The 11,419-nt window shown below is 46.7% G+C and overlaps 2 protein-coding genes across 2 annotated transcripts in view; both read right to left on the bottom strand.

The window, feature by feature from the left end:
* Positions 1-149: 149 nt before the first annotated feature.
* Positions 150-5,027, bottom strand: LOC308173644 (SH3 and cysteine-rich domain-containing protein 3-like; the record flags this gene model as incomplete). Its single annotated transcript, XM_080548681.1, is given in 10 exon segments — positions 150-263; positions 518-567; positions 731-797; positions 1,039-1,136; positions 1,937-2,018; positions 2,453-2,510; positions 2,512-2,539; positions 3,434-3,587; positions 4,535-4,616; positions 5,011-5,027. Coding segments are annotated over 10 exon segments (750 nt in total).
* Positions 5,028-9,617: 4,590 nt separating this feature from the next.
* The window catches only part of r3hdm2 (R3H domain containing 2), a gene marked incomplete at both ends in the record, with an annotated part of 63,642 nt that continues 61,840 nt past the window's right edge, over positions 9,618-11,419 (bottom strand). The window contains 2 exon segments of the mRNA XM_080548010.1: positions 9,618-10,018; positions 11,157-11,241. Of these exon segments, the coding sequence (XP_080404136.1) occupies positions 9,618-10,018; positions 11,157-11,241 (486 nt within the window).

Below are 11,419 nucleotides of genomic sequence, written 5' to 3'. Positions count from 1 at the left end.
GAGGAGGTGTGTGAGAAGGTGGAGGAGGTGTGTGAGGAGGTGGAGGAGGTGGAGGAGGTGTGTGAGGAGGTGGAGGAGGTGTGTGAGGAGGTGGAGGAGGTGGAGGAGGTGTGTGAGAAGGTGGAGGAGGTGTGTGAGAAGGTGGAGCCTCACTGCAGGTCCAGGTCGTCCTTCTCCACAGCCTTGAAGCGGTACAGAGCCAGGTAGTAGTGGGACTGGGAGAACACGCCGATCTTCCCTGGCTGGGGCTTCTTAAACACACTCTGGGGCACACAGGGAGAAGGATTGATCATCATCATCATCATCATCATCATTAGATTAGATTAGATTAGATTGCATTTTATACTTTTAACTTTTATACAGTACAAGTACTATGCAACGAAATGCAGTTTAGTATCCAACCAAAAGTGCCAATAGTGATATGGGCTTGATATAAATAAGAAGAAGAACAAGAATGGTAGTAATAGGTGACTATGTAATATACAGTATGTGTCATGTATCATCATCATTCCCTAACCTTTTCATCTGCTGCAGCTTTGTCTCCTTTTTTGTCTCCCTCTGGGTTAGCTGTAACACACAACACACACACACACACACACACACACACACACACACACACACACACGTGCCGTAAGAGCCCAAATACATAGACTCTTGTGGACTGTGTGAGAAGGTGAGAAGGAACTCAGTCAGTTAGGCTTCTGTACCCCCAAGTCACCCTCACACTCACCCCCTTCACCTCCACCTTCCTCCCGTTTGGGCTGGGACTCCTCTTCCTCCATCATCATCATCATCATCTGGAGATGTAGGTAGAGAGAGGGACAGAGAGACTGTGAGGTTCTGTACAGTGACTCTTCATGTCTCCTGTGATGTAGTCAGGTTAAAGGTTAAAGGTCAGACACATACAGGACCAGTCCAAAGGTTGGACACACTTTCCCATTCAAGTGAATGGGGAAGGGGAGGCGTGTCCAAATGTTTGACTGGTACTGTACATTTATTTCATTTTTTTTAAAGAATCATTCTTTCTTCCACACTCACGTTCTTCTTGTCCTCCGATCCCTTCTTGCGCTCCTTGTTGGCCATGATCACTCCGATACGCAGGGTCTCAAAGACAGGGTCGCTACGGTTGGACTGAGCTGCAGACACAACAAACACGACAGGAAACTTCAGGAAGTCAAGAAGCAACAGCCAAGTACATTGAAACCACGTCTATGCATGACATAAACAAACAAACAATATCTCTACACAAAGATGGACAGTATGACATAGATCCTGACGCAGACGGCAGCTGTATATGATCATGCTGTGTCTGGCTTTAGTTGAGGTGCACTCAAGGTGCACTTTTATAAAGATAAAGGCTTCTAGCTAGAAACAAAAAACGGTTCTTAGGCCTTCTGTGTTGGAGAACCCTTTGGGGTCCACGTAGAACTGTTTCCACAGAGGATTCTACATGGAACCCAGAACCCAGGGTTCTTCAAAAGGTTCTCCCACAGGGACTTTCGGAACCTTTTAGTCCTAAGAGTGGGTGTGGTGTATGGACATGATGGTGTGTGTTGGGAGGTAGTCTGGTGGTGTCGCTCCTGTATGACAGAGGGAGTCATATACCACTCAGCTTTTGCCCACTGCTGTTTTTGCATACTGTACATATGCCGGACATTGTATTGGTAACTTTGCCCTTGCTCTGTACATATCATACTGCATATATCTTACTGTACATATCTTGTGCTTGTCTGTACATATCTCACTGTACATATATCTGCTTATGGCTTTTGCACTATTGCACTATTGCAACTATCTGGCTAGATACCCAATGCATTTAGTTGTCTGTACTTTGTACTCTGCCAATTACAATTCAATTGAATCAGAATCAGAATCAGAATCAGAATCAGAATGTGAGATGATGATAATGATGATGATGATGATGATGATGACTCACAGAAGGGCAGCAGCTCCTTGACAGTGGCGTTCTGCTGGCTGCTGTAGAGAGGGGAGCTGTAGGCCCGCCTGAAGCCTGGGGGCTGGGAGAGGGAGGGGGGGGGGGGCAGAGGGGGGGGCGAGGGGGCAGAGGGGGGGGGCGGGGGAGAGGGTAGAAGGAGGAGGGGGACAGAGGGGGGGGGCGAGGGGGCAGAGGGGGGGAGGGGTGAGGGGGCAGAGGGGGGGGGGGGCGGGGGAGAGGGGAGAAGGAGGAGGGGGACAGAGGGGGGGGCGAGGGGGCAGAGGGGGGGAGGGGCGGGGGAGAGGGGAGAAGGAGGAGGGGGGTGGGGGGACAGAGGGGGGGGGGGCGGGGGAGAGGGGAGAAGGAGGAGGGGGGTGGGGGGACGGAGGGGGGGGGGGGGGAGAGGGGGTAGTTGAGGAGTAGGGGGAAGGGGGAGAGAATTGATCAACAATGGACTTCTTATCTACTTCAGTAAGAGTGGATGTGTGTCCAGCTGTGAGGTGGAAGGTAACTCACGATCTTGCCAAAGCATCTCTGGAACTCCACATAGGACTGGCACTGGTGGTGGATGTTGCTTACATCGCAACGCAAACTTGTTATTGACTGACAGATATGAAGGACAAAAAGAGAGAGTCAACGATTGTGTGAGGTTGATACACAACGTCTTATAGTAGGGTTCTGTTCCTCCAATATACAGTACATCGATTCAGGACAAGGTGAAGCAAATTACTCTGTTGTGGATTGTACTGTACTCTGTTAGCACTAGAACAGCCATGGGTGGGGTCATTACCCTGTGAGTAAACATTTTTTTTATATCTTTGCACTCGATCAAGTTTCACGACCCTCCTTTCATGACTTTTCCTAGATATGTGCGTTCTACCACCCAGTATCCTTACATTTTCAACATCACATCAGGATAAGCTAGTATAAAGCTATTTTGTAGTTTTTCTGTGTAGAAGGCAGGCTAATTTATGAGGCACGCCAACTAGTGGCCATTGTGTGTAAATAACATTTTCCCATTGTAAAGAGGGGCTCGAGGCGGCTCTTATAGTAGGTAAGATAGGCACAGGTGTTCTATTGTTAAGTAAAATGTGTTAAACATAAAGATTATCATATTATGTTGGGTGTTGGACTGAAAGACTATCATACATTACGTGTTGGACTTAAAGACTATCATACGTTACGTGTTGGACTTAAAGACTATCATACGTTACGTGTTGGACTTAAAGACTATCATATGTTACGTGTTGGACTTACAGTCTATCATACGTTATGTGTTGGACTTAAAGGCTATCATACGTTACGTGTTGGACTTAAAGACTATCATACGTTACGTGTTGGACTTAAAGACTATCATACGTTACGTGTTGGACTTAAAGACTATAATACGTTACGTGTTGGACTTACGGACTATCATACGTTACGTGTTGGACTTAAAGACTATAATACGTTACGTGTTGGACTTACGGACTATCATACGTTACGTGTTGGACTTACGGACTATCATACGTGCACAGACATCGCAGAACTTGGGCTTCTTGCAATAGTGGTCCTTGAACTTGTGCGGTTTATCGTTGACGGGCCTGATTGGCTCAGGGGGAGGGGGTTCCTCTTCCTCCTCCTCCACCTCCTCGTCGTAGATGAAGTAGACCTGTTCAGGGATGGATGGACAGATGAGAAAGGACGTAGTGATGGATGGATGGAGGAGAAAGGAAGGATGGACGTATAGGAAATCGGAGTCAACGACATAATGACAACAAACTGACAGAGCTATAGTGCAGCCGGCTCCTCCGCCTGGCCCTGTAGGACACACAGTCGGTGGCAAACTGCCAATGTTCCCCTCTTGATTTATAGTCTGTGTCAAAATGACACAGTATGACCCTACCCGCGCAGTATGTCAATATCTGATGAAATATTCACACGTTTTATTATGCACATATGCACCTCACATAATATGCCATAAATATATTATACCTCCATACTGACATGTGAGCTGGCAAAGTAAGCACCACCCCCCCCCCGCCACCACCAGCCCCCCCCCAGCCCACACACACGGCTGTGGAATTGGGGGGGGACAGGGGGGACGGCGGACGGGTGCTCTGATCTCTCAAAATAACCTCCGGCAAAGACCAACAGACCTCCCGACTCCGTTTGACGGACAGTCTGACAGTCTGACACTTCCCTAATTATACAGCTCAGCACAGAACTGTGAAGAATCTGTGAAGCCGCTCCAACTGTCATTAACAGCCTGGGTTCAAGTTGCCAGGGGTGTCTTGGATGGCTTCATTCTGACTACAATAGCTGCATCCTATGAGGGCTAGCCTAGGGTTCACACATGTACATATTCTATAAACAAAGGACTTGCCGACGTAACGTTAAAGTCTTAATCAAGCCTTTATCGATACAGTCTAAGGCCTGAATGGATGTAAGAACCTGTGGTAGCGCCCAGTACTGTAGATTGGATGACTGTACTGTATGACTTTGGAAGCATCCATTTAGGCCCGATATAAGTTTTGATTTGTTTTGGTCAAGTGACCAAACTGTCTGACAAGACCCTCCGGACCCCCCCGCCCCCTCACCCCTCCGGACCCCCCTCACCGTGTTCTTGTCCTCCTCTCTCACCACGTTGTCAGGCGCCGGCGGGTTGTCATGGATATCCAGAGAATCCTTATCATCCAGTCTGCAAGACAGACCAGACCTTGGACAAGAGGTTGGAGGAGTGAAAACGATGTGTTCCTAATATAATGGACAACAAGGTGGAGCTAGACATAGGAGGGCGGGGCTCATGAGGGATGGTATCAAACACACATGTTTAATGGAATGAGGAATGGTATCAAATACATTTCAGTATCAATGTTACGGTACATGTGGGAAAACTAGGGTTAGGGTTAGGTGCTAGGGTGCTACGGTTAGGGTTAGGGTTAAGGTTAGGGTTAGGGTTAGACATGCCAGCATGTACCAAGTCACCCTAGCACCTAACCCTAACCCTAGTTTTCCCACATGTACCGTATTCCCACATGTACCGTAACATCAACACAGTTTCTACTACTTCAGTCTATCCAGTTTGGACTTACTGGTCGTACTGAGACATGTTGGACAGGGTCGGTCAACTCCTCCAGGTGACGCAGTGTGGCTCTGGGGCAGCAGGGGGCGCTGTGGACACAAGGACATGGAGCACTGCTGTGTCTTATTACATTCTACATGACATTTATTATGTTTAGCATTTATGACGCTTTTATCCAAAGTGACTTATAACAAGTTGTTGGTTCCACAGAGATAGGAGATATTAATACCCCATATAATGGTACTCATATGTTATTAAAGTTACTTAAAGTAAAAAAAATGTAATTGCTCTTCATGCTATTAAGCTTACTATTGTTTTTTTCATGGTCACTGAAATCAAGAAATACTTATTATTTGATTAAGTAGAATATAATAGTAGTTATCATATATGTATAATAATTATAATATACTAATAAGAATTCAAACATCATTTTAATATAGTTTACGTTATACTACAATCAAGTGGACAGTCAAGTTTGTTCACAAGTGTATGGCAGAACAGGGTAAGCTACCGTACATCAAAAGGAAAGACTTGACTTGTAAAGATGGGTTAGGGTTAGGGTTACCTTATTAACATTTTGTTTATTATTGTATTATATTACTGTTACTCTCAATAATAACAACTCCCCACATTCTCTGATGAAGCTAACAATAGAGTAAGAAAAATGTCACAGTAAAGAAGTTAAACCCCCCCTGTCACACGCACACACACACACACACACACACACACACACACACACACACACACACACACACACACACAACTGACAATGTAATCTATATTAGTTGTACATACTTTACAGTCTTATTGCTCTACTGCCCATTTCTGTCATTGTCTTTTTTTTAAATGTGCTTTTATAGTGTTGTTTATTACATTTATTTATTTTATTATTATATTTCTGTCTGTGTCTTTATGTCCTATGCACCAACCACACCGAGTCAGTTTCCTGTATGTGTGAATATACTTGGCAATAAACAAAAAACAAAATAAAAATGAATACTGATTCTGATCTATTCTGAGGAGTAACCTGACCCTGGCAGGGTTCATCATGGAGCGTTCCTAAGGAGTCACTGACAGAAAGGTATGCTTCACAACCTCCGCTGAGGAACCACCATCTCAATGAAACACATGCTCCTCACAGACACAAGCAAATCACAAGCAAATAACACACAGTAAATACACTGTACAATTACACCGTTCAGGTAAAAGACCAGTATGAGATAAGCAGGGCTCCCGTCTGATAATGAAGAGGACAAACCCAACTCACAATGTTCTTTACCATATATATACACACACACACACACAGGATATGAACTGTACCCTGGTGAGGCTTGAGTTGTGTTCCTCAGAGGTTGAGATGGTCCTCCCAGCCCAGCGGTCCACACACACCAGTCAGACAGCAGGCAGACAGACTCACGGCCAAGATGGAGCCGGTCCAGTGCATCGGTCTGTCCCTTTGTTCGCTGCTTTACTAAGTCAACTTTCCAAATGGGGTTCCGACAGGTGGGAGATTCAGTGACTAATGCAACCGTGTGTGTGTGTGTGTGTGTGTTTGTGTTTCTATGTGACTGTTTGGGACAGCTGAGATGAACCCCTTCACAACCACAGGGCTGACCCGTATACACAAGGGCCCACAGCCGCCAGGCTGGCCGAGTGCGATGATGGACACTATAGGGACAAAAGTATGTGGACACAATTATCGTCTGGGGCTGTTGTCATGGTTTGGGCCCCTCAGTTCCAGTGAATGGAAATCTTAATGCTACAGCATACAATGTGATTCTAGAGAATTGTACGCTTCCAACTTTGTGGCAACAGTTTGGGGAAGGCCCTTTCCAGTTTCAGCATGACACTGCCCCCATACACAAAGTGAGGTCCATAATGACATGGTTTGCCGAGTTTGGTCTGGGAGAACTTGACAGGCCTGCACACAGAGCTCTGACCTCAACCCCATCAAACACCTTTGGGATGAATTGGAACGCCGACTGCGAGCCAGTCCTTCTCACCCACCCATCAGTGCCCGACCTCAGTTATGTTTTTGTGGCTGAATGGGAGCAAATCCCTGCAACCATATTATATATTATACCATATATTCTAAAATCTAGTAGAAAGTCTTCCCAGAAGAGTGGAAGCTGTTATAGCAGCAAAGGTGGGACCAACTACAGTAACGCCCAGGGTTTTAGAATGAGAAGTTCAACAAGCACATGGGTGTGATATTCGGGTGTCCCAATACCTTTGTCCAGTTTAGGGGTAAGTTATTGTATATCATCACACTCCTCATGATACCCCATCCTCTTCCCAAATATCAGGACATCGTCATATCAAAGTAAACTGTTCATCGTGATTAATAGTTAGTTCAAATTGACCCTTACACAGAAAAGCAACAATAATATACACTCGCTGAACACTTAATCAGGAACACCTGTACACCTTCTCATTCATTCAGGTGGTGTAATGGTGTGGGGAATGTTTTCTTGGCGCACTTTGCCTGTTAATACCTGTCAATCATCTGAGTATTGTTGCTGACCGTGTGCATCCCTTCCTGGACACAATGTCCCCATCTTCTAACGGCTACATCTAATGGCCTCAAACTGGTATAATGAACATGGTATAATGAACAAGTTCAGTGTTCTTCAGTGGCCATCCCAGTCACCGGATCTGAATCCAATAGAACACCTTTGGGACGTGGTAGAATGGGAGATTGTGTCACAGCATGAAAGTGCACTTGAAAAATCTGCAGGAATAACGTGATGTGAAGAAGAACGAAAAATGTAGGCTGTTTTGAGAGCAAAGGGGGGCGTCCCTACCCAGTATTAGTATAGTGTTCCTAATAAAGTGTTCGGTTAGTGTACATGACGCCTAAAATAATAACGATTGCATTGTTTATAATTCAATGGACAAAAAGTTTGCTTGTTTGTACTGAGCTGAATCCTCCGCCCCAGGTTGACCTCAGGTAACCTCACCTCACACTGGCATGTGACTGACTGATTCTGACTGACTGTGTATGTATGGATGTATCTGGGCTTTAACGATAAACATCCGGAGAGAGTAATTGATAGAATCACAGGGGTGAAGTGAACTGCTTATTAGACTTGACTCGTATGACGGCAGAGGATGATTCACCTCGTGTGTATTTCTGGATATGGCTATTTCCTTTAATCAGACCTCTTCTTAGCTTCCGCCTTCCCACCGTCTCTCTCAGATAAATGACCACATGCACACAGGTTTTTGTTGTATTTTTTTTTTCTTGACTTTTATAATTTTTAAAAACAAAAACAAAAAAGAACAGATTTAAATCAAATGTACAGTAGACATATGCAATCATTGTGCACTTTAACTACTTCTTCTGATACGTTCCGCACAGCTGTCAACGAAAAACACAAACACAGTGACGGGGGTTGGGGGAGGTAGAGATGGGGCACCGGGGGGGGGGGGGGGGGGGGGGGTGGAGAGGCTGGGAACCAGGGAAGGCGATGGAGAGGGATGGATGGGGTACCAGGGGAGAGGGGGGGTAGGGATGGAGGGGGTGATAGAGGAGAGGGGGTATCAGGGGAGAGGGGGTAGGGATGGAGGGGTAGGGGCACAAGGGGAGGGGAGGAAGTGAGTGGGGGGGGGGGGGCAGTAGGAAAGGGTTAAGAGGGTAGTAAAGGGGGCCTAAACTGATCCACTGAAAAAAATCACTGAATATATAGATTTATTTTATTCCTTACATCACTTATATAAATATATCCAACCAAAAAAGAACAATACTCTTCTGAGAAAAACAGCGCAATACAGAAACCCACAACAGCAGTAAGGCAGACAGAAAGCAAGAGAGAGGAGAGAAAGAAAGAGAGAGAGACAGAGGAGAGAGTATGCCAAAGGGACACAGAGAGAGAGAGAGAGAGAGAGAGAGAGAGAGAGAAAGAAAATAAGTAGGGAAGAGAATATATGACAAGGAAGGGGAGAGAGAGAGAAAGAAAGAGAAAATGTGCGTATGAAAGTTTAAATATGTGAGATTAAGTGAGAGAGGAGTGGAGAGGGGGAGAGAGAAAGTATAGACAGAGAAAAGAGGAGAAAAGGAGGAGGCCTGGAGGAGAGCGGGGTGAGGAGGGGAGGTCAGACCGAGGTTGACTGTCCAGTGTGTGCTAGGATGTGCTACTGTATGTGACCCTGTTGCCTGCGTGCGTGTGTGTGTGTGTGTGTTTGTACGCATGTGCGTGCATGTGTGTGTGTGTGTGTGTAAAACGGCCCACATACCACAGCAACAGTGAAACACATGCTCACGTGTCTTGTGTGCTCTTCAGGTATCGATACAAAATGAAAAAGAAAACAAAAAAACCAAACAAAACCCCCCCCCCCAAAAAAAATATATTAAAAAATAAATCTTTACAAACAAACACCTGGCGAGCCGATGGTGGTGGTTCCTCCTCCTCTCTCCTCCGCTGCTCCGTTTCCCCTGTTCGAACCCCCCCTTCCCGAGAGCAGTCGTCGTCGTCGTCCCCCCCCCCGACCTCAGGCTTCACTCTCCCGAAACTCCTCCAAAAGTCTCTCTCTTTCTTTCTTTCCTCCTTTCATTCTTTCTTCCGTTCGTTTCTTTCTTTCTTTCTTTCCCCCCCCCCCCCGTCTCTCTCGTCCTCCTCACTGAGAGCTGGCCCTCTCCAGGACCCGGAGGTCATAGTTGTTTTTGGCCGCCCTCAGTTTGAAGAGGCTGCCTCCGCTGTTGTTGAGTTTGAAGGAAGCACTCTGGGCGGCCATGGTGCTGGGGAACACCGCCACCACCGTGTAGAGGTGGGCCAGGTCGCCCCCCCCGTCGCCCTTCCCCATCCCCCCTCCCCCCATCCCCATCCCCCGTCCTCCTCCCCCCATGCCCATGCCCATGCCCCCCATCATCCCTGGCCCGGGGCCACGCCCCCCCCCTTGGGGGTCTTTGAGCCACTGGATCTTGGCGCCGCACAGCGACAGCTGGTTGAAGAGCTTCTCGGCCTCGGGGCGGGAGATCCCCTCTGGCAGGTCCGTCACCTCCAGGACCCGACTCACCACTGGACCAGGACGGGGCGGGGGGACGGGGACGACAGAGAGAGAGAGAGAGACATTGTGAGACGGAGGGGGGGGGGGCGGTTAGAACACACACACACACACACACACACACACGCACAGACACAGACACACGGACACGCACGCACACAGAGACATTGGGATCATCAAGATGGTTGGTACTGTATGCATAGAGAGGCGGAGGTGTGTGCGTGTTAGGGGTGCAACGGTTCAGCTGGCCCACGGTTCGGTATGAACCTCGGTGTTTGGGTCACGGTTTCGTGCTTGTGCGTAAGGAGGAAAAAACTCCTACTACTATTTATTTAGTTTGGATTTGGTTTAGATCCTGCCTACAGCTCTCCACTGGCAACTTTGTGTCCGACAAAATTAAAATGATGTGGGGTTCCCCAAGGGTCAATCCTTGGCCCCCTTCTATTCAATCTCTACATGCTTCCATTAGGACATCATAAAAAATAACAAAATTGGCTACCACAACAATGCAGACGACTAATTGGATACCACAACATCTCTCACCGAACGACTATAGTCCCATCGACAATCTCTGTAATTGCATTGAACAAATAAATACCTGGATGACAAAAAACGTCCTCCAGCTAAACAAAGACAGAGCAGAGATAATTGTATCGGTGCACCTGACAAAAGATTGAAAGTCAGTGCAAAACTTGATTCTCTCTCTCTTCACAGTAAAAAACAGGTCCGAAATCTTGTTGTTATTCTAGACTCTGATCTAACCTTCAGAAACCGCATAAACTTGATAACTAAATCAGCCTACTATCACCTGGAACACATGACAAGAATGAGAGGTTTCATGTCCAAGCAAGACCTTGAAAAACTCATCCATGCATTTCTTTCGAGTAGACTTGATTATTATTGTAATGGTCTACTAACAGGTGTATCTAAAGGGGCTGTTCGTAAATTGCAGCGTATATATATGTATATATATATTCTATCATCTTACTTTTATTTTTTAATCTGTTAACTTTTCTCCTCTTGATGTATCTTTTTAATGCTGTATGTAAAGCACTTTGAGTCGTCCCTGTTGTACAAAATGTGCTATACAAATAAACGTGCCTTGCCTTGCCTTGCCTTGCCTTGCCTTGTGTGTGTGAGTCTGAGTCTTACCTACGTCAGTGGTGCCCAAGTCTGTAGACTGAGACTTCAGAGTCTGTCTTTTCCCCCGTGCCCCATGCTTCATCACTCCTTGGCCCTGAAACACACCACACACACCCACACACACGCACGCACATGCACACATGCGCACGCACGCACACGCACACACCACACACACACACGCACGCACACACACACACGCACACACACACACACACACACGCACGCACACACACACACACACACACACACACACTCACACACACACACACACA

The sequence above is a fragment of the Nansenia antarctica genome, assembly GCF_963989245.1.
Source record: "Nansenia antarctica genome assembly, chromosome: 18".
NCBI classification, from domain to species: domain Eukaryota; kingdom Metazoa; phylum Chordata; class Actinopteri; order Argentiniformes; family Microstomatidae; genus Nansenia; species Nansenia antarctica.
The sequence above is the reverse complement of the archived record's forward strand: the minus strand, read 5'-3'. Positions and strand labels throughout refer to the sequence as shown.